Genomic DNA, 25,363 nt, shown 5'->3' with positions numbered 1-25,363 from the left:
CTCCTAATTCACAAGCTCTGATCAGGGCGATAAGTTCTGCCGCTTGTGCACTATATTTTGCATTGATCGGTCGTGCCTCCAGGGTCTCACTATCGGTGACTATGGCATATCCACTTTTCCGTACCCCTCCTATAACCTTGGAGCTCCCGTCAGTATACATGATGAGATCTGGTTCAGGTAAAGGGAGGTAATCAAGATCCTCTCGTGGTTTCTCTACATGGCGGACTATTTGAGAGCAGTCGTGATGTGGGGTGCCATCGTCAGGGAGGGGCAGAAGGGTTGCGGGGTTGAGCGAATTTACTCTTTTTATGGTGACGTTTGAAGGACTGAGAAGGATGGCCTCGTATCTGTTTAATCGTTGTATCGTAAAACGTTGGCATCCTTGTAGGCTAAGGAGAGTAGCAACAGCATGGGGGACGTTGACAGTTAGGTCGTGTCCCAGGACAGTTTCTTGTGCCTTCTCTAGGAGCAGGGCTGCGGCTGCCACGGCTCTAAGGCATCCTACATTTCCTAGTACAGTGGTGTCTAGTTGAAGGCTGTAATAAGCGACAGGCCTATTCTTCCCTTGGAAGGGTTGTGTTAGGACGCCTGAAGCTACTCCCTTATTCTCATGCACAAATAGAGAAAAAGGTAGTCTATAATCTGGGAGTCCGAGTGCAGGGGAGGACCGCAGTTCTTTCTTAATAGATTCGAAGGCTTCAAGTGCCTCTGCTGACCACTGCAGCTGGTCTGGGGCATTGTCGTGTGTCATTGCTGTAAGGGGGCGGGTGAATTCCCCGTAGCGCGGAATCCATGCTCGGCAGAATCCACTCATTCCGATGAAACCCCGGAGTTGCCTTTTAGTTTTTGGTAGGGGTAATTTGGTTATTGCCTCAATTCTGTCTGTGGTCAGCGCACGGGTGCCCTCTCCTAGCATGTGGCCAAGATATTTCACCTCTTTCTTACAATATTGTATCTTTTTCGGGGATACCTTGTGTCCCTTCTGTGCTAGTAGGTTTAGGAGAGTTATAGTGTCCTTTTTGCAGGATTCTAGATCCTTACCACAGAGTAAAATGTCATCAACGTAGAGTCTCAGGGCTGAGCCTCCTGGCAGAGTCACGTCTGATAGATCTTGGTGTAATATAGATGAGAAAATTGCTGGAGACTCTACATATCCTTGGGGCAGTCGAGTCCAGGTTAACTGCCCTGTTTGCCAGGTGAAAGCAAAGAGGAATTGGCTTTCTGGGTCTACGGGGATGCTGAAGAAGGCAGAACATAGATCTATGACAGAGTAGACCACAGTTCCTTCTGGGATGGTGCTTAGGAGGTGGTGTGGGTTGGCGACTACCGCGTGTCGGGGTATAACAAAAGAATTGACGAGCCTGAGATCCTGGACGAGGCGCCATTTGACGGGATTTGTATTGGGCTTTTTGACGGGAAGTAGAGGGGTGTTGCAGGGAGAGGCGCATGGGACTAAAACTCCCATCCTCAGGAATTCATCGATCATCGGGGCCAGTCCGTCTATTGCGTCTGGAGGAAGGGGGTATTGCTTAGTACATGGGAAGGGTAGATCCTTTCTGTAGTTAATCTTGACTGGCACCGCGGACTTTAAGAGTCCGACAGAGGTTGATTCGGTTCCCCATAAGGAGGGGGAGACACCTTCTAACAATTCGGGCGGAAGATCAATTGTGGTGGTATGGGCTTCCTGTAGGACTCCTTGGAAATTGAAGATGGATTCATTTGGCATATGTAAGAAAATGCCTTCTTGGCCACATTGTATGGTGGCGTTTAATTTACAGAGCAGATCCCTCCCCAAGAGATTGACGGGGCTAGATGTCAATAAGAAGGTATGTTTAACAGATAGCGGTCCGACAGAAACTTTTGCAGGTCTGGAGAGAGGGCAGTTCCGAGGGATTCCATCCAGTCCCATTACGGTTATGGTTTCTTCCCCGGGGGTTAAATGGCTATTGGTGAGGGTGGAGTAAGTGGCACCCGTGTCCAAAAGGCAATCGTAGGACTGTCCGTCGATTTGCATTGTGCAGATTGGGTCGGAAGAGGATAGTTGTAGAACGGGACAAAGAAAAGAGAAAGAGGCGGGATCTGCATCTAATTGTCAATGTTCTTGGTATTCCTCCATCACCATTTCATGAGTTGGGTTCGTGGGACGGTTACCGTGTTTGAAGGGATTTGTGACGTCGTGAGGTGGGTTCCGAGGCCGTGGCTGTGAGGGTGCTGAGTAGGGTTGTGTTTGCGCTTGGGGTCGGTTTGGTTCGTGTGGAGAGGAAGGCTCCCTAGGTCTGGGATAGGTGGTTTCCCTGTACTCTGACCTGTATGGCTTCGGATTTCTAAACTCTGCCCTCCTGGCTCCTATCAGAAGAGGACAGTATCTTTTTATGTGCCCTACTTCATCACAGTGGAAGCAGACACGGTCGTCAGGTAAATCTGATTTTCCTAGCTTAAATTTCTCTTTGGGTGTAGGGATCCCGGCTGCATAGGCTAACACCCGGGGAGAGTCGGATTTTAGATCCTTCTTCTTCCGTTCATCTCTTGAGTTGAATACAGACTTCGCGATGGAAAGGATTTCGTTTATGGTTTTTCCATCATACCCAAGATGAGAGTTTAATGCCTTTCGGATGTCGGCATTGGCCTGATCCTTGAAGAATCCTTTGACTATTACCTCATGCTGTGGGCTTTCTGGATCTATTCCACCCCAGGTCTTAATAGCAGAAACTAGTCTTGAGTAATAGTCGGAGGGATGTTCATCAGGTCCTTGAAGGACGGCTTGGACTTTGGTCCAATTTACGGTTCGCTGTCCCGCAGCTTTAATACCATCTAGGATGGCCTTCTTAAAAATTTTTAGACCCCATATGCCATTGTCTGTGTTATAGTCCCAGTCAGGATCATTAATTAACGTCTGAGCGGTCAGTGGGGACATCGAGGCGGGACGATTTGGTTGGTAGTCTTCTCGGGTTAAAGCTTCCCCCGCCTTTGCTAGTATTTCTCTCTTTTCTGCCTCATTGAATAGGGCCCCAAGCAACATATGCACATCTGCCCAGGTAGGGTTGTGAGTGGAGAAAATGGTGGCCACCTGGCGGTGGCATTTGTCAGGGTCGTCACGTAGGGAGGGCATCTTGTCGGACCAATTCATTAAGTCCGAAGTAAGGAAGGGCTGATGAGTAAATACCATGCGGGGTGGGTCTCCTACTCTGGCCGGGGGTATAGGTAATGCTCGCAGAGGGAAGGCACCTTCTATTTCTCCGATTTGCAAATTATCCCTGTTTCTAGTTCTACTGGAGACGGGTCCCTCTCTTCCTTCGTTTAGAAGTTGCCCATTGAGTAAGGGTCCAAGATCCAAGCTTACTTGGTCTCCTTCTAGGTTTGATGTGCTTGAAGAAGGGTGGGGCGGCGATGTATTGGATATACTTTGGGAAAGGGCAGCAGTGGTGGCGGGCTGGTTTGCTACACCTTCTCTCAGTCCTGCGCCTCCCCCACTAGCTCCTGTTCTGTCCCCTGCCCCGGGTCCTGGCGGTCGGGGGGCTCGTGGTTCCGGGTAGTAGAAAGGAACAAGGGTCCTATCCAATTGCTCCTCCTGGGCTCTAATCTCATCATATGGGGGAGGTCCGGTTGGTTTTAGAACAGGCATTTGATGGGCAACTTGAGCTTGCAGCCGTTGAAACACTACGCGGGCTTCTATGAAAATGTTTAAATAGTATAGTTGTTGGGGCCTCTCGTCAGCTAGATAGGATTTAAGAGCTTGTATCTTTACGAGATTAAAAGAGCCGTGGGGTGGCCACCTGGAGGTTGGTTCTAGGTGGTGGGTAAAAGCGACCCAGAAGATGTTGCAAAGGTCCTTTAGCTTGGACTTTGAGAGTCCCTTCCTTCCCCTCAATCCTTTCCAGTTTTGGAGGACGAATTGAAGAGGGGTATCAGAGTCCTCCCTGGAGTGGAAAGGCTCCGCGGAAGCCTTGTCACTGGGAGGAGTCCGGTCTGAATGCTTGGTAGCCTGAGCTCCCATCTCTCCTTCTTATTTATCTATTTCTGTTAACAGAGTTCGTTAAAGACAGTGGGGTTGAACACACACACACAAGGAGGACGGACAATGGGGGAAAAGAAAGAGAAAAACGGAAGAGAAGATTCCTTCAGTAACCAAAGTATCCTGAACCAACACAAATTTCTCTCATTCATAAATCACGAACTAATCCCTGAAGATCTCAAACTTGAACGGAAAACCTAAACCACGGGTCTTTCTGCCCGGAAAACCTAAACCACGGGTCTCTCTGCCCGGAAAACCTAAACCACGGGTCTCTCTGCCCGGAAAACCTAAACCACGGGTCTCTCTGCCCGGAAAACCTAAACCACGGGTCTCTCTGCCCGGAAAACCTAAACCACGGGTCTCTCTGCCCGGAAAACCTAAACCACAGCACTGTTTACAAGACTAACCCTAGTGTGGGGCCCCAATTGTGAACCTCCCCTCTACCCTCCACAACAGCCTCCTGCCTAGCCTTTGGATTAAGTTCGGATTCCTTACTGAACGCCTGCGCAGTGCAGTGCCAGATCAGGACCCGAGAAAACAAAGTTTTGAAAGGAAGCAAATGACCTTGCGTTCTCACGTACACGGGTCATCCCTAACAAAGGTCGCCGTGCAGGAGGGGCGGCTTCATTTGCATAAATAGGGACAGTAAGAAAGGGTTCGTACGGACGCCTCTAGACGACTCCGAGAGAGGACGTCAGGGAAACAATAAGTACCACGTTTTTTCCCGGCCACGCTCCGAGGGGAAAAACGGGGGAGAAAAGGATAGAGAGATTCGTAGGGGACGCCTCTGGCCGACTCCGAAAGAGGGCATCAGAAAACAATAAGCACCACGTTTTCCCTGGCCACGCTCCGAAAGGGAAAACGGAGAGAGAAAGAGAAAGAGAGATTCAAGATTTAGGTGTGACGTTGGAAATAAAGAGAAAGATTTGGCTGTTGTGGAGATGTTACCTTCCACCCTCCTCCCAATGTATCTTATTCAGAACCATACTCACGTCCGTTGATGTCCCTCGCAGATCCCGGGATCCTTTTCCTTGGCCGGCTTTACCTCGCCTTTGCTCTCTCTGGTTGGGCTTCTGGTGACGGTTGATTACCGCCCACAAAGAGGATGCAGGGAGAGGAAAAAGGATCCCCAGGCAAATGTTGCCCAGTGGCGCCCGATCCCCTCTATCTCCCCTCTCACCTTTGCAGGAGAACCAAGTGTCCCTGAGCACGGTCGCCAAAACTGTTACAGGAAAGTCCGAGGGCTCTCTCTTGGACAAATGAAGACACCGACCAGAGCAATTCAGAGCAAAACAGCAGCCAGTAGGCTCGGTCTTTATTTAAGAAAAGACTGTCGCGACAGGACTCCCACCGCCCACGAAGTGAAGCAAGATGGAAGCCCCGAACAAAGGAAGACCCTAACTTTTATTAGTTGCTAATCCCCAAAGCTACACCCCCAGAATTACATCATATTTACATCATGATTACATTAAAATTAGGAGGAGTCGAGGAGGGGCTTCACAGGTAATCTGAGTGCCCTGACACCTGGCCGGAGTCTCCTCTCCCCTCCCCACATGAGTCATTTTAAAGACAAAAGAGAAGGGCGAAGTTTCCTGCCCCCTGAGGGGAATCCGGTCAGAGTCCTTTGTGAAAGTCCGTGCGGAATACACTAAAAGATGCAAGTTATTGTGTCACTGATAGCCTTCTGTCTGAGCCCATCACGATGGTAATCAAGGTTGTCACGTCTGCCGCAGAGTACGTGACCGCTCGGTCGAAGGATTATGGTTGCCATGTGTCAGGTTACCCCCCTTTGATAGTCCTTGTAATATGTAGTCAAATAAAAGTGGTCCGATGAAAATCCGATGTACGGCTGATTTTTGGTGAATTTATAAAGAGTATGGTCCTTGAAGTTCAAAGTACTTTCACTTTTCGGAAGCAACTTGCTACATTTTGATTAGATCAGTCACGGTCAATTGAACTCGGAAACATTGTATTGAGAGCTGTCAAAAGGAGAGGGAACAGACGCTTGCGGCTTGCAGTACCAGCGTGGCCGCCGCAAGGGGCGCTGTTTGATAATGGTGATTGGCTGAGGCTGCCGCTGTTTGACCTAAAGTTCAGGCGCCCGGTCTACTCACAGTAAAAATAGAGCGAAGCGGAGCGCTATGGCGAAAGACTGTCAGTCGAGCGCTTCCTTATCTATGGAAGGCTTTTAAGAGATGACCCTCTAAAGGGGCATCTCTAGGGTCAGGGAGGGGAGATGCGTGTATGTGTGTGGTGCTTGTGCAGTACACGTGTAAATGAGGGGGGGGGTGTGATTTCCGGCGACAGCATCCCGAGGTACCACTGTATAGGGTGCCTACATTCTGCATGGACTGGGTGCATGGCAATATGTGCAAAAGGCTTTAGATACCAATCAGGTCCATAAATTACCATATAGCATATATTCAACACAAAAAATAGCGACAATTTGTTGTTGACAAAGGGCAGCTGGACATATAAAGGGCCCCATTACCTTCAGTAGCTCAGGGCTTCATCAAACCTAAATCTGGCCCTGTTCACACCCACCAGCAACCACAAAAAACTATCGCTAGTCTAGGCTGTATCAACAGAAGCCTAGTGTCCAGAATGAGGAAAGTGATAGTACTATTCTGTCTTGGTCAGAGCAGCCCTGGAATACGGAGCCCTCCAATTCTGGGCTCCACAATTTAAGAAGGATGTCAACAAGCTGGAGTGTGCCCAGAAGAGGGCAACAGATAAGATCAAGGGTCTGGAAACCAAGCCTTGTGTCGAACGGTTAAAGGAGCTGCGTATGTTTAGCTTGGAAAAGAGACTGAAAGGAGATACGATAGCCATCTTCAGATTTCTAAAGGGCTGTCACGTGGACGATGGAGCAAGCTTGTTTTCTGCTGCTCTGGAGGCTAGGACCCAAACCAAATGGGGGTAAGGGGGCAGCTGCCCCCCTCCAAATTAAGTAAATCAATACAAAAGCTGAGGTTCTGCGCCCACTAACATAAAGCCTGCCCTCCCCCATAAATTGCATGGGGTTTCTTTAGTTGAGATTCCTGCAATGCCATATGACCCGCAGGGTCCCTTCGAACTCTGCAATTCTATTCTGTGTCATTTCCTACGCCGGAACTGAAGGCAAGTGAACTGAGTTGAGTGGTTTCACTTTCTTTTGCCACCAGGGGTCCCTGGTTACAAATGATTCTATGAACTAGCAGGTCCACCCACCCTCTTTTTTTGAGATCAGGTTTTACCGTTCAAATGAAGCACAGGTAAATGCACCTGTATGGCTAATGCTCCAAAGTAGCTGCTGCTGCATTTATTTGTGGAAGTGCAATGTCCGAGTCCACATGTAAGATGACTGTTGTTTGAGGAGAATATTTTTATACTCTGCTCCAATAAGGCCTCGCAATAGAGCGGACTTCTCATGTTGTCCACTGTAATGTTAAATATGTAAGTCCACCACCACCACCATGGGAAACCTTAAGTTACAGGAAGCATGTTTTTATATTAATGGTGAAGGCATTATATAGGCACACATCATATAAGCACCTTAGATTATACTTTGGAGTGGTCCATTCAACATGAGCAGGATGTCCTGGTTCAGAATGCGGTCCATTTACTTGCTCATTTCCCCCTCTATATTTTATGTTTAAATTGTGATGGAACCAGGCCTTTTTTTCTTAGAAAAAGAGGTGTTGTTGAACTTTTTTTTTAGGGGTGGCAACCAGCCAAAGTTATAAGCTTGCCATCAGACGAATCCATTTTACAGCGTTCTCAAAATGTATGTGGTTCCGCATGTTCTTGCTTTTGGTTACACCAATAACAATAGACTCCATCTTTAAAGAAAACAACTATTAAGAGGTCTGCCTTCCCTTACTTTAATTATAGTCAGGGTTATTGTTCGGACCACTTCCCCATGCCCTTAGTCTCGTAATATCAGATACTCCAGTATCCGACTGCTAGTATTTCTCCCGGTTATACCTGGTTAACATACAAGCTGTGGTTAATGATGGAGTACCGTTTCCCTCTCTTCCGGTAAGCGTAGATCTTTTTACATAGTTGAATTTTCTCCTCTCCTAGCTAGTGACTTTCCACTTTGTAGTCCAGCAGGGCCCAGAAGGAGTGGCTGCCATTTTTTGATATCATCACTGTCACCCTAGGGCCACCTGAGGTGCTGCAGGTTCCCTCCCAGAAACCGTCTTCGCTAAGAGTCAGTCGGCGAGAATTTCCGCATTCGACAGACACCTCATCTACGCCAGGCAGTTTGAGCTTAAATGTCACATCGCGGTTGGCCGGCAAGACGCCGGCAACTGGGGCCACCAGCTCAAAGGAATCCTCCCAGTTGGTATAACTCTGTGGGAAAACCGGCCACAACACACTCTTGTTTGGGCAGGAGAGGAGGTAGCTGAGGGCGCAGTGACTGTTCCCCGGATCGGATGCTTTCTTTGCCCAGATGTGAAGAGCAAAAGTCCCTGCGTGAGGGAGCTGTATCTTCAACTCAACATGGGCATCTTGGCGAGTGGTCCAGATGTGCCGCCTCCGCAAGTCCTCCGACGTGCTGCTGGCATCAGAGTCCAGGGTGGCAAAGAGATCCAGGTCTCTACTTCGAGTGAAGGTGACAACGCAGCGTCCGTCATCAGTGTGGACAATCGGACTGGCGGGCAAGGCTCCCAGGATCCCCTTCTCCTCCGATTGCCAGCTGGGCCCCACAGGCTGGATGAGCGGTTTGGGCAAGCAAAAGTTTTTGTCCACAGATGGGCACACCAGGGAGTATTCCACCACGTGGCTGTAGTTCTCCTCCATGCTCCTGGAAGGTTTGGCGAAGATGTCCAAGCTATGAGTTCCCACCTCCTGAGGATACACTTCCAGGGTCATCCCGTTCCTCTGCAGGGTCATGAAGCAGTGTTCGTTTGCCCCGTTGAGCTTGCAGAGGAAGAGGGTTGGAGAGCGACTCTCAATGAAAACAGTTGCCTTGCCGTTTTCTGTGAAAGAAAAGCAAAGATTTTTTGATGTTGACATGTTTTTGTATGCAACAGGAATTCAGTAAAAAAATTGTAAGGAGCAAAAAATAATGGCTTTTCTGTACTTGTTAATGTTTTTATTTTAAATCCCCATGATTGGATTTCCCCCTATGGATTTTCTGCCACCTTGCTGTGAGAAATAGGGTTACACCCATATATAAGATTGAAATTAAAGGTAATTTATTGGCCGAGGGAGCCGGCGTACAGCTTCCGGGTCATGTAGCCAGCATGACTAAGCCGCTTCTGGTGAACCAGAGCAGCATACGGAAACGGCATTTACCTTCCTGCCAGAGCGGTACCTATTTATCTACTTGAATTTTGACATGCTTTTGAACTGCTAGGTTGGCAGGAGCAGGGACTGAGCAACAGGAGCTCGCCCCGTCGCGGGATTCGAACCGCCGACCTTCTGATCGGCAAGTCCTAGGCTCTGTGGTTTAACCCACAGCGCCACCCTTGTCCCATGCATTGAAATTAATGATTGGTAGATGGGAAACAGGCAGTCTGTTCTTTCCTCACTGACTCGTCCTTGAACAACCACCTGTAGGTTGTTTCTCCCCTCAGGCTTTACTTCATCTTGATTGTTAGTTTTAATTAACCTCACAACTCCACAAAGGCCACAGAATGGCCTTGTTTGCCAGGAGTAATAATCAGTGATAATCAAAATAGAGCAAGGACAATCCAGCTGCCTCACAATCATCTGTACCTAACAATTCCGAGAAAGATAACAGATTTCCTGAGCCTCCTTCACACCTTGGAAGACCCACTGAATTCTGGGTCTGCTAGATTAGGGGTGAGGAACCTGTGTGGCCCTCTTGCTGTTGTGGGACTCCCAACTAGCACGACCAATTGTCAGGGATGATGGGGGTTGTAGTCTAGCAACCTCAGGTTCCCATCCCTGCTTTACAGCGCAGTAGCATCTTAAAAGGACATGAGACTCATTGTCAGTGTAAGTGTGACAGCCAAAAGCGACAAGACAGATACTTCTGATTGGCTTTACCTGTTTCGATGATTGACGTTGCCGTGGATGTGCCTGTCAGTCCCACTGAATAAAAGGCAGACTTATACCACACATTACGTTCAAACTGCTGCAGCGATAATGTCTGTTTCAGAAGCTGCCAGCTGTGGTCTTCTGGGAAGTGATCGTTAATAAACAGAGCAGGATGTGTAAGGAAGTAAAACTCATTGTACCTGCAGAAGGAGAAGGCAGAATTGTGCAGTCTTTCATGAACTCTCAGCACCAGGGTCAAACAGAGAAAGCTATCTAGAAATGAGCGTGGAATCCTTCTAGGCCTTGTTCAGATGTCAAGTGAAACCATAGCTTAGCATGTTGGGAATGAAACATAGCAAGCCTCCTTCCCCCACAGCCACACATGTGAACAGTTTAGGAAACCAGATCCTTGATTAGATTAACCACAGCCTGTTTTCTCACCCACATCTGTGCTTAATGACAACAATGCTTTGTTTGACAAGCGCGTCCATAGTTAACACTAGCCACAGTTTAGGAACTGGGTGACCCACTCATCCAGCCTTCCCCAGTCTGATTCCCTCCAGGTTTGGCTGAACTCTATGACCCATCAACCACTGCCAATGTGGCCCAATGTCAGGGACCATGCTGAGGAGGGCTGCACTGAGAGGAATGGAGGCAGCCTCCCCCGCCCCTTGCTCCTGCTCAGGATCCTGAATCTTCCCAGGAGCAGTGGAGCAGTATAGATTTGGAACAGTGGTTTGCAGAGGGACATAGTTCAGAAGACCGAAGTTGGGAAGAACTGGGTGGTGAACAGCTAGGAGGAGGAGAATCGGGAGAGAGTGAACAGACTCCATTTCGCTGGAAAGTGTCCATCCACTCAGCCCAAGGTCAAGGAGAGCAGATAAGGTGGCAGCACGGAAAACACAGTGGTTGCGAGACCAGGTTGCAAGATGCAGAAGTGAAGTGGGTGACTAGGGAGGAAGTGGGTGGAACCCTTAACTGGGAGCACCTTCGTTCCTAGAAATGGATTCTTTGTTCTCTGGCTACAATCATTAAAAATCTGGTGAGAGACTCCTTTCGCTTTGTTTTGCTTATCTGCTGCCAAAGAGTGGGAGGGTGGGAGGAAGCTGAGTCCCTGAAGCCTGAGACCCAATAGTTAGTGATGATGGGAGTGGTAGTCTAAAACCACTGGAGGGCACCTGGTAGAGAAAGGCTGCTGTGTTGCAATGACCCAAACTCCAGGATCCCCAAATCCTACACATGTAGGATAAGCATAATACTCTAGAACAGCCTTCCTTAACCTGTGGGTCCCCAGATGTTGTTGAACTACAACTCCCATCACCCATAGCTAGCAAGGCCAGAGCTCAGGGATGATGGGAGTTGTAGTCCCACAACATCTGGGGACCCACTGGTTGAGAGGTTGAGAACTGCTGCTCTAGAACCTATTATTGTCCCACCACTACCACAACACTCCATGCTGATGCCCTGTGGCTATCAAATCACCCATTCTGACTTTTGGTCCAAGCGAACCAAACAAAAATCTGAAAACAAAGGAAGTTCACTATACCCTCGTTGTATCCCACACTCTGACTGGGCTTTCTGTCACCTAACAACATACCTGAAAGTGAACTTGCTACAAGAGTCATCCACACAACCGCTGCCCCACGTGTTGTCTAAAAGATGCCATCTTCCCTCAAGATATACAGCGTTCCAGACATGATTAGTCTTCCCCTCAAATACTTTTCCTGGTTTGTATTGGAACCCTTTGGCAAAGCCGGACAACTGCTTGCATTGTATACCTGCAAGACTGAGGGGGAAAGAAAGGGATTCAAGAACACCATTGTGAACAAGGCACTGTGGTTGCAATCAATGCTTTTTTCATTATTATTAGAATGGGCATCCTTCATTTTGTTCTGTTTTCAGGGAGAAGCCAAACCACATCTGGCATTTTAGGCTTTTCCCTATATTGTCCTATCTTGCCCCTTAAGGATGTGCAATTTGGGATTTTGATGGAGGAAACAGAAGTATGCTAAATGCCATCTGTGGACTACTACTTTATTCTGAAGAAATGCCAGGCTGCCTCATTTAACTGCATATTACAGGTTTGGGGAATCTTTGGTCCTCCAGATGTTGCTGAACTACAACTCCCATCATTCCTGGTGGTTGGCCAAGCTTGCTAAGGCTGATGGGAGATGTGGCTGAACAACATCTGGAAGGCCCAAAATCCCCCACTCCTGCATGACAGTTTTGTATGTTGCACTATTACAAAAATTGTTGTTAGGAGCCAATTGTTTTTGGGGGACAGGAGGTGGGCAGGTGTGGAGGACTCCCTGGTCCTGAATGGGGTAACTGTGCCCCTGAAGGACCAGGTGTGCAGCCTGGGAGTCATTCTGGACTCACAGCTGTCCATGGAGGCACAGGTCAATTCTATGTCCAGGGCAGCTGTTTATCAGCTCCATCTGGTACGCAGGCTGAGACTCTACCTGCCCGCAGACTGTCTTGCCAGTGCAGTGCATGCTCTAGTTATCTCCCGCTTGGACTACTGCAATGCCCTCTACCTTTGAATGTGACCCGGAAGCTACAAATAATCCAGAATGCAGGAACTAGACTGGTGACTGGGAGCGGCCGCTGAGACCACATAACACCGGTTTTGAAAGTCCTACACTGGCTCCCAGTACGTTTCCGAGCACAATTCAAAGTGTTGGTGCTAACCTTTAAAGCCCTAAACGGCCTTGGTCCAGTATACCTGAAGGAGCGTGTCCACCCCCATTGTTCTACCTGGACACTGAGGTCCAGTGCCGAGGGCCTTTTGGCGGTTCCCTCACTGCGAGAAGCCAAGTTACAGGGAAACAGGCAGATGGCCTTCTTGGTAGTGGCACCCACCCTCTGGAACAACCTCCCATCCGATGTCAAAGAGAACAACAACTACCAGACTTTTAGAAGACATCTGAAGGCAGCCCTGTTCAGGGAAGCTTTTAATGTTTAATAGACTATTGTATTTTAATATTCTGTTGGAAGCTGCCCAGAGTGGCTGGGGAAACCCAGCCAGAGGGGCGGGGTATAAATATTGATGGGCAGGGTATTATTATTGTTATTATTATTAATCGGACAGCCTGAGAATCTTAGCTTGCATGCTGAAGAGAGAGAGAGACTGGAATCTAGTACAAGCTTTCAAGGCAGCACAGAAGGGCTTTAAAAGGTACAAGAAGTGTTTGTTGAAGGAAGCATGGTGGTGAGGGGCCAAGCAGGATTTCCAGTGACTGTAGCGGGACCCAAGTTTGTCTCCATAATGATGTGTTGAAAGCCGCCTGTATAGAGCAGGTATGGCTCTCCAGCTCTCTGGGGCCCAATAGGAATTACCTGCACATTTCTTCAAAGAGGCCAGCATATCCCCCACAAGCACTTTTTCCCGACTGAAGAGCATCAGTTGCCTCAGAAGGCACCTTGTTATGGTATCCTTCCACATCGTATTCTGGAGGAATAAAGACATTTATGGACAGTCACCTCAAAGTCTGCAATGCACAACCAATAAAGGACTGCAGCAACCTCACCTACACCAGAAACTTTTAGCAGAAGATACGAGTAACTAATCAGTTCAATTAGGGGTATCTGCGGGTGGTGCTGTGGGTTAAACCACAGAGCCTAAGGCTTGCCGATCAGAAGGTCGGCGGTTCAAATCCCTGTGATGGGGTGAGCTCCCGTTGCTCCATCCCAGCTCCTGCCAACCTAGCAGTTCGAAAGCACATCAAAGTGCAAGTAGTTAAATAGGTACCGCTCTGGCGGGAAGGTCAACGGCATTTCTGTGCACTGCTCTGGTTCGTCAGAAGCGGCTTAGTCATCCTGGCCACATGACCTGGAAGCTGTACGCCGGCTCCCTCGGCCAATACAGTGGTACCTCGGGTTACACATGCTTCAGGTTACATACGCTTCAGGTTACAGACTCTGCTAACCCAGAAATATTACCTCGGGTTAAGAACTTTGCTTCAGGATGAGAACAGAAATCGTGCTCCCGCGGCACAGTGGCAGCAGGGGGGCCCATTAGCTAAAGTGGTGCTTCAGGTTAAGAACAGTTTCAGAATAAGAACAGACCTCCGAAACGAATTAAGTACTTAACCTGAGGTACCACTGTAAAGCGAGTTGAGCGCTGCAACCCCAGAGTCGGCCACGACTGGACCTAATGGCCAATAGTAAAATAACCTTTACTTTTTCGTTCACAAAACAACAGTTAATCACCTTCAAAGGCTCTGCTTTAATCCAATGCTATATAAAGGAGCTTTCCTATAACACCACTAGAAGAGTTGTTCTGTTGTCTGGAGGGATCGCCTACCTATATGATGGCACGTCCATATCCAAATGGCTCGAACTTTCTCCAGGTCACTGTGGGCTTTTTGAAGCAAGACATTCACCAGTTTTTTCACGTTGTTCTTGACATTCACCTGTTTCAGGAAAGGTAAATACTGTAGAAGATAACATGGAGGAGCAGTACCCAGTTCCTTTCTGCTGTCTAAAGAAAATTTAGGGTGCCTGCCATCCTAAAGGTAAAGGTAAAGGTACCCCTGCCCGTACGGGCCAGTCTTGACAGACTCTGGGGTTGTGCGCCCATCTCACTTAAGAGGCCAGGGGCCAGCGCTGTCCGGAGACACTTCCGGGTCACGTGGCCAGCGTGACAAAGCTGCATCTGGCGAGCCAGAGCCGCACACGGAAACGCCGTTTACCTTCCCGCTGGTAAGCGGTCCCTATTTATCTACTTGCACCCGGAGGTGCTTTCGAACTGCTAGGTTGGCAGGCGCTGGGACCGAGCAGCGGGAGCGCACCCCGCCGCAGGGATTCGAACCGCCGACCTTTCGATCGGCAAGTCCTAGGCGCTGAGGCTTTAACCCACAGCGCCACCTGCGGCCCTGCCTGCCATCCTACATGCACTAAAAAGAGTCTTGCTGAGCTCAATGGAGCTTCTGCATAGAACTGCTCAGGAATACACAGTTAGCTGAGTAAGTGTATGCATCCTAGTTGATCAATCTATCAAATTTTATCCCCAAGTGAAATTGTTCTGAAGGATGAAGCATGCTTAACCTTTCTTTTCTCTTTACACAGGCATGCTATTTCCACAATCTTCAGCTGTGATCCAAATCCCCTTTGTTTCAGGCTTGGGGTGGATTTTAAAGCATAATGTTTCCCACTGTGAACTTCCATGTGGACAGAAGGAGTTGCCTCCTATAAGGAGAGGACACTTGAAGGTACTGTCATAGAACCATAGAAATGTAGAGTTGGAATGGATCCTTGGGGTCCAATTCCAAATCCACATTAAAAAACAAAACTCTCAGCATCCTAAAATATTCTTTACAGGACTATTATTCTGTGTGGGTTATATTGCTGTAAGAGACAGTATACCGTTGATGCATGGTCATCCAGTTCCTTAAACTGCATCAAGTCCATTGGTATTGACTTCAGGCTGGATTTATCCCATGGGTAATCTAGGAACAAACATGGAAAAGTCATTCTAGAACCAGCGCAAGTCCAGCAGAAAAAGGCAAGAGGAGAAATGGAAGAGGACCTACAATGGGACTGAAATGGCCAAACTGCAGCAAATTAAAACGGCCACAGATATCAGGCATTTTCTACTCCCCAAGTAAAACCCAGGGTGGAGGTACTGCACCTACACATTTACCAATGTTTCTCTACTTACATGACCATAGAGAAAGAGAACCAGTGGGACAGCGCTGGAGCAGATTTTGATCTGCTGTCACACAAGACAATTTCAGTTGATTCTATTTCTTGGACCATAGTTGACAAATATTGTGAAGGGAATAGCAAGCTTTGCACTGTGGCGATCACACAGGGTCCCCGGACGTTTCACCGTCTATTGATACCTGTGCCACCCAGTGGCGTAGCGTGGGTTGTCAGCACCCGGGGCAAGGCAAGTAATTTGCGCCCCCTAACCCCTGGGGACGCAGGTGGCGCTGTGGGTTAAAGCCTCAGCGACTAGGACTTGCCGATCGAAAGGTCGGCGGTTCGAATCCCTGCGGTGGGGTGCGCTCCCGCTGCTCGGTCCCAGCGCCTGCCAACCTAGCAGTTCGAAAGCACCTCCGGGTGCAAGTAGATAAATAGGGACCGCTTACCAGCGGGAAGGTAAACGGCGTTTCCGTGTGCGGCTCTGGCTCGCCAGAGCAGCGATGTCACGCTGGCCACGTGACCCGGAAGTGTCTCCAGACAGCGCTGGCCCCTGGCCTCTTGAGTGAGATGGGCGCACAACCCCAGAGTCTGTCAAGACTGGCCCGCACGGGCAGGGGTACCTTTACCTTTACCTTTAACCCCTGGATTTTAGCACTCGAGTGCGAGCGCGCCCCCCCATGTTGCGGCCGCCCCCCTGCACCACACGCTACGCCACTGGGGCTGGGGGCGAGCGAAGGAGCCAAGGACCCCCCCTTAAGGCTCAGCAGGAATTTATTAAATTTAATATTTGCGGAGCCCCCGCGGGCCGAGGCAGCCGAAGCCCCCTCCCCTCGGGCGCCTCCCCGCCCCCTCCTCTCCTTGGGCTGTAGGTGGAGCCCGTGCTGCGAGGCGCTCCAGATCCGGGCTTGGCGAGCGCCTCTCCTCCCCCCGGCCTGGTCCGGGGGCTTCCAGCCGCGCTCTGTCCTTGCCCGACCCCCCCCCCCCGCGGCTGAGACTTGCGCTGAGAGCCAGAGCCAGCGGCACCCCCTTCCGCCGGGAGACCCTCGCCCGCCCGCCGGCTTCCTCTCGGAGGGTTTTGGGGAGAGCAGGGCGCGGCGAGGCCCCTCGGAGCTCTCCTCCCTCCCAGTCGGCAGAAGCAGCCGCCGCCTGCGGCGGGTGCGAAGGCTGCCCGTGCCCGGCCAGGCGTTGGTGGCGGCGTCAGCGCTGCTGCAGCGGCTGCTCCTCCTGCGAGCAGTGAGTGGAGCGCAGCCGCGGCGGCGGGGGGGGGGCGCACGCGCGCTAGGGCGCAAGGCTGGCGGTGGCGGCGGGGAGCCCGGCGGAGGAAGGAACTTGTCCCTTCCCTCTGGACTCGCGCCCCCCCAGATGTTGCGCCCGGTGCGGCCGGCACCCCTGGCACCCCCCACGCTACGCCACTGGTGCCACCACCTTATTTCTCGCTGCCACCACCCAGGCCCTACCTGGTACAATACTGAGTCCAGTCAGAGTTAAATTGGAACATAAACTTTTGTTTATTTATTGCAGTTTAACAAGCGTGTGGTTTCGTAAATGGTATCGGTCAATTACAATCATGGGGTGCCTATCCAGACCTATAACTTCCGCTACCTGCTCTCACTCATTAAACCACCTCTCAGATATTTAATTGTCTTCCTAGCTCCTAACTGTTCCTGACTCAGCTTATTTCTCTACCCTAACTCAACCTACCCACAGACTCTATCCCAATTCACTCCCACTCCAACCAACCACCCAACTCCCAACGAACTCCCCTTTCGCACCTCGCAGAGCTGGTTTTATAGTCCCTCTGACTCCACCCCCCTGGGTTCTGATTGGGTAACTTGTTTAACTATTTCACCTCCAGCACTCTCATATGTTAACGTCGCATGCACCTCCCACTGGAACAGTTGGTACCTCCTTAGGGAAGTCCTCTTTACACTGTAACCTCTGGTTTTGCACATGGGCTGGTTCAGATGATGGACAAGTGTACCGGCTGACCCACCCACACGCCACACTCTCTCTCTCTTTCTTTCTTTCTTTCTTTCTTTCTTTCTTTCTTTCTTTCTTTCTTTCTACATACCCCGCCCATCTCATTCCATTTACAGAAGCTAAACACAGGTGATGGGACACCACACCTGAGGAGAGCAGGCTGTGGGATATTACATCACTGTAGCAGTCAAGTACGACATTTCCTGTCTGCCCAGAGTGGACACACAGGGGGATGTTACTCCAGGCAGAAGAACTTCCTGTCATACTTGTCTGGAGCATCCTCCCCCTGCATGTGACCAGGTAGATGGGCTTGACCCTGGCAGACCCTTTAAATGGGCTAGTCATGCAGCCATCTTCTGTTGACTCTCTTGTTGCTCTCTTTTTGCCATTTCTTCCCTTGATGCTGTTCTCTTGATGTATTTTGCTGTCTGCTGGCTCTCAGCCAGCCGCACATGGGCTCAGTCCCCATAAAGGATGAACTCACATGCTCTTCTGTAACTACAAGCTAAAGCCTGCCTTAGGATCATACTGTGAACTGAATGTAAGTAAACTTCTTATCATTACTTTTAAAGAAGTCAGTTGTGTCCTTATTGTTTTAAGAGGGAATAAAAGGCAATTCACCAGGAACAACCCGATCTGGACAAGCCAGACTGGATTGCTTAACTCAAGAGATTCGAACAAATCTACCAACTAGCTTCCTGCAATATACAGGGGAATGTACTCTGCGACCAGCTCACTAGTGTGAGGAAGGATAATATTTACCGTACTTTTCCTTGTATAAGACTATGTTTTTTTCTTTAAAAATCATGCTAAAAATTGGGGGCCATCTTACACTTGGGTAGTGCATAGGGTGGATGTTTGATTGGTTGCTGTTGCAGCTGCCAACGGCTATTGTGCGTGTTATTGGTTGCTGCATCAATAGGTGGTGTTGATTGGCCGATGCTCTGGCAGTCAGGCGGGCAATTGGCAGCTTCTGCCGGCAATGGGACAGATGGGAGGCGGATTTTGCAATGCGATTTTTGGCAACCCCCCCCCCCCAATAAAAGCTCAACAACTCTGTGCCATCTCCCCCCCCCCATTTTCTTAAATTAGAGTCCCCCAAAATAGGGGGCGTCTAATACATGGGGACGCGGGTGGCGCTGTGGGTTAAACCACAGAGCCTAGGACTTGCCGATCAGAAGGTCGGCGGTTTGAATCCCCGCGATGGGGTGAGCTCCCATTGCTCGGTCCCTGCTCCTGCCCTCCTAGCAGTTCGAAAGCATGTCAAGTGCAAGTAGATAAATAGGTACCGCTCTGGCGGGAAGGTAGACAGCATTTCTGTGCGCTGCTCTGGTTCACCAGAAGTGGCTTAGTCATGCTGGCCACATGACCCGGAAGCTATACGCCGGCTCCCTCGGCCAATAAAGTGAGATGAGCGCCGCAACCCCAGAGTCGGTCACGACTGGACCTAATGATCAGGCATCCCTTTACCTTTAATACATGGGGGCTTCTTATAGACAGAAAAGTACGGTAATCAATATATCCTCTCATACTATCGACAACATTCCCACACAGGCCAATGCAGAAGGTGCAAAGCAGGCTGCGTAGCGTGCAGAGATCTGCCCTCTGATCCGTCACTGCCTGCCCCCCCCCCTTCTCCTGATGAGCATCCGGTGCCAGACATGCCCCCCTCCCACTCTGCCTAAATATAGGGCCAGTCCTGGAGGCGAGGGTGCAGTGCAGCTAATATTTACCATGCAAGCCTTGTTCCCAGAATATCTCATGACGTGTATGGTGGGTGCGCACATGGGTACATGCTTTCTCTACTATGATACACAGGAGGCGTGGGGATGTTTGGCACTCCAGATGTTGCTGAACTACAACTCCCATCATCCTTTGCCACCGGGCATACTTGCAGGGCCGGATGGGAGTTGTCATCCAACAACATCTGGAGGGCCAAAGGTTCCCTATGGTTGATATACAGGTCTGTAGTCATATATAACAAATAATTTGCATTTACCATACAGATCTTGTCTCTGAGACAGCGTTGATCCTTGTTCTCCGTCATCCTGATAACCTATGAAATTGGTATTGTTGGGGTGAGACAATACAGTCATACCTCACGTTACGTTTGCTTCATGTTACGTTCTTTCAGATTACGTCCCGCAGCAACCCAGAAGTACCAGAAAGGGTTACTTCCGGCTTTCGCCGCTCACACATGTGCAGAAGCGCTAAACCATGCTTTGCGCATGCGCACAAGCGCCAAATTGCACTGCGCACCTGCGCAGATACGGCACCTCAGGTTGCGCTCTTTTCATGTTGCGAACGGGCCTCTGGAACGGATCCTGTTTGCAACCAGAGGCAGTGGCGTAGCGTGGGGGGTGCAGGGGGGGCCGGCTGCACCGGGCGCAACATCTGGGGGTTAGGGTTAGAGGGGCGCAAATCCACGGGTTAGGGGGCGCAAATCCACGGGTTAGGGGGTGCAAATTACTTGCCTTGCCCCGGATGCTGACAACCCACGCTACGCCACTGACCAGAGGTACCACTCTATCGTTATGATTTGGGGGGAGCTAGATCCCCCAAAATGTGCTATGCTTTATTAAAAGCTAGAATTAATCCAGGTTTGATTAAACTTTGCCAAACATGGAACCCACCTGGATTTAGTTAGGCTAGTAAGCCAAACCACCTCTGTGTAGAGATTGCTGGATGAGCCATTAGCAGGGGACAAAGGCCAGCGATGGCCCAACTAGGAAACCATTATAGGGCAAGAGTACCAGGCCAGGGGGATTGAGTGCTAGTGGGCAGAGGCAGAGGCAAGGTTTAGGGTTACAGCTTTGAATGACGTAGGCTGGGAGGAGGTTCACAGAGAGAAGCAGAAGGAGGGGCAGAAGTCCAAGTGAGCTGGGGACGACAGGCTGAAACAAAGAGAGGCAGAGGATGGATTTTTGCTGTCCTTTAATCCAATCTTGATAGGATGAGAATGCTCCATAATCCCTCCATCTAGGTGCAAGTTGTATATAGGTGCAAATAAACCATATATCATAAAGACACCATTTATCATAAAGTTCCCAAAGGGAACACAGACTGCAACCCCTAAAATAGTGCACCACTCATGGAGATTGGAGTGGCAGGTGTCAATATGTACATTAAAAACATATATTGCAACTCCCATCATCTCTGGCCATGGGCCATGCTTGCTGAGGCTACTGGAAACTCAACAACTAAACTGAAAGCACCGCTTTCTCTCATTCTGGTGCTGGTCTTTAGGATAGCTGGTCTTCTTTTCTTTTTTTAAAAAATATTTTTTTATTAAGATTTACTTGGTTTACAAAAGTACGTGCGTTGCCGCTTTTTTCAGGTTGTAAATTCTTTTCTACAAATCAGTTACATTTGATATGAGACATTAGTGTTGTATTCAGTACAGTGGTGCCTCGCAAGATGAAATTAATCCGTTCCACGAGTCTCTTCGTCTTGCGTTTTTTTCGTCTTGCGAAGCACGGCTATTAGCGGCTTAGCGGCTTTAAGAAAAAGGAAACAAACTCGCAAGAACTCGCAAGACATTTTGTCTTGCGAAGCAAGCCCATAGGGAAATTCGTCTTGTGGAACGACTCAAAAAACGGAAAACTCTTTCGTCTTGCGCGTTTTTCGTCTTGCGAGGCATTTGTCTTGCGAAGTACCACTGTATAAGGTCGGGGAAGAAGTGGGGGCAGAGGAGGGGTGGTGTGATGAAGATTGTCAGTCTTTTATGGCTACTTTAATAATAATAATAATAATAATAATAATAATAATAATAATAATAATAAATAATAATAATTATACCCTGCCCATCTGGCTGGGTTTCCCCAGCCACTCTGGGCAGCTCTCAACAGAATATTAAAACACGGTAAAACATCAAACATTAAAAACTTCCCTAAACTTTAGATATAAAAAGAGAAATTGGGGCAATTGAGGTGAAGCAACAGACTGAGCATCATCATGTCATAGACTGATCCTCCATCCCTGAACAGTGGTACTGAAAGAGCATATTACAATATAATTGTTCTATTATTGAAGGACATGCTTAAATGTTACATTGCAAATGGGCCCCTCAGAATGTCTAGCCTGGGCAGATAGAGATAAAGAACAAGGATTTATTGTCACACCAGGATGAGGGAGGTTGCAGGAAGGAGGGAGAGAAGACCAAGACCTTATATGGTAATATAGGAACTTATTATAAGTTCTGGGAACTTATTCCCAGAAATCAGGTGACTTACAAGAAATCAGGTGACTTACAAGAGATCAGGTGGCATTCTATTTTGCAAATCTATATAATGGGGCGCACCCTGACTACTGTGTACAGGTTGCGTACTGATCACCCTGTGCCTTTGTTCTGCATATGCACTTCAAATAAAAATCTTGTTAATAACCTGCAAGAGCGTTTTGCCGCTTTGTGTGAATCTGTGCTTCAGGGACCCAAATAGCAGATATGTGTGGTCCTTCAGTACCTCGGGTTACAGGCGCTTCAGGTTACAGACTCCGCTAACCCAGAAATAGTACCTCGGGTTAAGAACTTTGCTTCAGGATGAGAACAGAAATCACGCGGAGGCAGCGGGAGGCCCCATTAGCTAAAGTGGTACCTCAGGTTAAGAATGGTTTCAGGTTAAGAACAGACCTCCGGAACGAATTAAGTTACCACTGTACTGAATTCTGTCTTTAGGGCTGTAGCTCAGTGGCAGAGCATCTGTTTTGAAAACAGAAAGTTCCTGGTTCAGTCCCCAAGATCTCTGGGGAGGACTGAGAATGCCTCCCACCTGAAACCCTGGACAGCTGTTGCCAGCCAGTGTCAACAGCACTGAGTTAGATGAATCAATGACCTGATCCAGTACAGTGGTACCTCGGGTTACAGACGCTTCAGGTTACAGACGCTTCAGGTTACAGACTCCGCTAACCCAGAAATAGTGCTTCAGGTTAAGAACTTTACCGCAGGATGAGAACAGAAATTGCACGGCTGTGGCAGCGGGAGGCCCCATTAGCTAAAGTGGTACCTCAGGTTAAGAATGGTTTCAGGTTAAGAACGGACCTCCAGAACAAATTAAATTCTTAACCCGAGGTACCACTGTATAAGGCAGCCTCCTATGTTGTTCTCGTTTGCCCACAACTCTTTAGTCCAAAATTGCGCCTTGGGCTCATCTACAACCACTGTGCCTATCCCGAATGTATGGCCATACGGAGGAGGCCTTTCTGTCAGGAGAGTGTGCAGGAGCCGGACTCTGTGACCAGTAGGGCTTCGCAGGACTGGGGCCTTCCTAAGTTCGTTCTGGAGAGGCAAGGCGTGGCCACACAGGTGAGCACGCCTCTTGGTAACTCACTGCACCTGGTGGCAAGAACCAGGAAGGGATATAAGGTCAGCATTTCCCTTTTGTTCTTTGCCACAGCAACACGTTTCCTGCCTTGCTGTGTGTGGCTTCTGGCTTCTTGATCCTCGGACCCTTGACTTCATCGCTCCTTGCTTCCTGACCCTCAGACCCCTGACTTTTGGACTCTCATTTCTGCTCCCACCCTGCCACTGGTCCCGACGTCCTCAGCCGGTACTTCGATCTCCTCTAGACCGAACCGTGACACTTACCTTCATTGTCCTGCCTCGTCCGGTGGGGAAATATCTGGAGTCCTGCAGCGCCAGGAACATACACACACAGAGAACGAGTTACTGAAGAATCCATAGGAACACAACGTCATAGGACTAGGGAGTGGGGGTAGCCTGGATGTCATATTCGGGTCATCTCCACGACTGTGGTTTTATATCTTTAAGGTGACGTTCTAAAGAAAGGGAGGCGGCTAGCAAGTCTCTTGGTCAAGCTCATGGCTGTGAAGCATTTCTGAGCATGTCTAAAAAGCACAGGTGACTACTTGCTGCAGATGCTCAGGGGACCAGCCTTCCCTCCCCCTCCCCTGGCTGGAGGTGATGTCATCAGTGAGTGTAAGAGAACAATAGACTTGGGCCAGTCTCATCTGGAGCGGGCAAAACACAGAGGCTGGACTTCCCCTCTAGGACAGTTCCAAAGCTGTAGCTTTGGGGATCCCCCTAGAAACCCAATGGGAGAACAAGACCTGTGGGAGTGTTAATGAGGTGAGCTCTTCCATCTTATACTCAATCTACATATATGTAACTAAAACCATGGGGCAGTTTCTCAGACAGGTCATGTTCCTTCTGGGGTAGTCCATCCACCTTTGGTCCCCACCCTGCACTCAGCTCTCACCTGTGGCCCCCAACATCTGCTTAAAAACTTTCAAGGAAGGAGAGTCCACCACCTTCTGAGTCTGTTCCACTGTTGAACAGCTCTTAGTGACAGAAGTTCTTCCTGATGTTTGGTTGAAATCTCCTTTATTGTAACTTGAAGCCATTGGTTTGTGTCCTACCCTCCAGAGCAGGAGAGAATGTTTGCTTCATCCTCCATGTGACATCCCTTTAGATTTTTGTCAGTCTCCTCTTTTCCAGGCTAAACATAAAGGTAAAGGTAAAGGGACCCCTGACCATTAGGTCCAGTCGTGACCGACTCTGGGGTTGCGGCGCTCATCTCGCTTTATTGGCCGAGGGAGCCGGTGTACAGCTTCCGGGTCATGTGGCCAACATGGCTAAGCCACTTCTGGCGAACCAGAGCAGTGCACGGAAATGCCATTTACCTTCCCGCCAGAGCGGTACCTATTTATCTACTTGCACTTTGACATGCTTTTGAACTGCTAGGTTGGCAGGAGCAGGGACCGAGAAACGGGCACTCACCCCATCGCGGGGATTCGAACCGCCAACCTTCTGATCAGCAAGTCCTAGGCTCTGTGGTTTAACCCACAGTGCCACCTGCGTCCCTAGGCTAAACATACCCAGCTCCAATGAGGCTTGGTTTCCCAGACCCTTGATCACCTTGGTCACCCTTCTCTGCACACATTCCAGAGTGTCAATATCCTTCTTAAATTGTGGCACCCAGAACTGGACTGAGAACTCCACGTGGGACTATTACTTCCATTGATCTAGGCACTATACTTCTTTTGAACAGAATTAGGGTTTTTGTGGGGGTTTTTGTCACTGCATCACACTGTTGACTCATGTTAAGCTTGTGGTCTACTAAGACTCCTAGATCCTTTTCACATGGCAATCCAAGTTTCCCCTATCTTATATTTGTGCATCTGACTCTTCCTGCCTAAGTGTAGACCCTTACATTTGTCCCTACTAAAATTCACCTTGTTATTTTGGGCCCAGGTCTCCAATCTGTTAAGGTCTTCTTGAATCCTCATTCTGTCTTCTGCGGCATTGACTACCCATCCCAGTTTGGTGTCATCTGCAGATCTGATAAGTACCCCCTCAATAAAAGCTGCCGTTAATAAATGTGCTGCTATTTCCTTCCCATCAAGTAAGGCTAGAACTTGTTAATGTGGCCAAACTTTATTTATTATTTATTTAGAACATTTGAAGAAGAGTTTGGATTTGATATCCCGCTTTGTCACTACCTGAAGGAGTCTCCAAGCGGCTAACATTCTCCTTTCCCTTCCTCCCCCGCAACAAACACTCTGTGAGGTGAGTGGGGCTGAGAGACTTCAGAGAAGTGTGACTAGCCCAAGGTCACCCAGCAGCTGCATGTGGAGGAGCGGGGAAGTGAACCCGGTTCACCAGATTACGAGTCCACCGCTCTTAACCACTACACTACACTGGCACACATTTCTTTCTTATTTATGGTATTTATTTATACCCTGGCCTTCTTCCCTGACTGGATTCAAGCT

The 25,363-nt window shown here is 49.2% G+C and overlaps 1 protein-coding gene and 1 long non-coding RNA gene across 2 annotated transcripts; one reads left to right on the top strand and one right to left on the bottom strand.

The window, feature by feature from the left end:
• Positions 1 to 7,861: 7,861 nt before the first annotated feature.
• On the bottom strand, positions 7,862 to 23,532 carry LOC310837535 (kyphoscoliosis peptidase-like). Its single transcript, XM_083724253.1, has 8 exons — positions 23,220 to 23,532; positions 19,635 to 19,691; positions 15,374 to 15,456; positions 14,313 to 14,421; positions 13,346 to 13,457; positions 11,604 to 11,792; positions 10,016 to 10,206; positions 7,862 to 8,979 (listed from the first exon to the last, which is right to left on the bottom strand). The coding sequence occupies exons 1-8, from the start codon at positions 23,311 to 23,313 to the stop codon at positions 8,078 to 8,080; spliced, it is 1,737 nt and encodes a 578-aa protein (XP_083580379.1). The 5' UTR covers positions 23,314 to 23,532; the 3' UTR covers positions 7,862 to 8,077.
• An 87-nt stretch (positions 23,533 to 23,619) lies between these two features.
• On the top strand, positions 23,620 to 24,996 carry LOC310838167. Its single transcript, XR_014560755.1, has 2 exons — positions 23,620 to 23,720; positions 24,846 to 24,996. It is a non-coding gene; the product is annotated as an uncharacterized lncRNA (long non-coding RNA).
• Positions 24,997 to 25,363: the final 367 nt, after the last annotated feature.

This window comes from Podarcis gaigeae (assembly GCF_964106915.1).
Source record: "Podarcis gaigeae genome assembly, chromosome: 2".
NCBI lineage: Eukaryota > Metazoa > Chordata > Lepidosauria > Squamata > Lacertidae > Podarcis > Podarcis gaigeae.
Note: the sequence above shows the minus strand (reverse complement) of the source record. Positions and strands in the feature narration are given on the sequence as shown.

Bases quoted from the DNA above. Each gene is read 5' to 3' on its own strand.
- LOC310837535 (XM_083724253.1), bottom strand. From the start codon at position 23,313: ATGGATTCTTCAGTAACTCGTTCTCTGTGTGTGTATGTTCCTGGCGCT. The intron at 19,692-23,219 runs GTAAGTGTCACG...CCAATTTCATAG, and splicing joins GACGAGGCAGGACAATGAAG to GTTATCAGGATGACGGAGAA. The intron at 14,422-15,373 runs GTATACTGTCTC...TTCCTGAAACAG, and splicing joins TGGATGACCATGCATCAACG to GTGAATGTCAAGAACAACGT.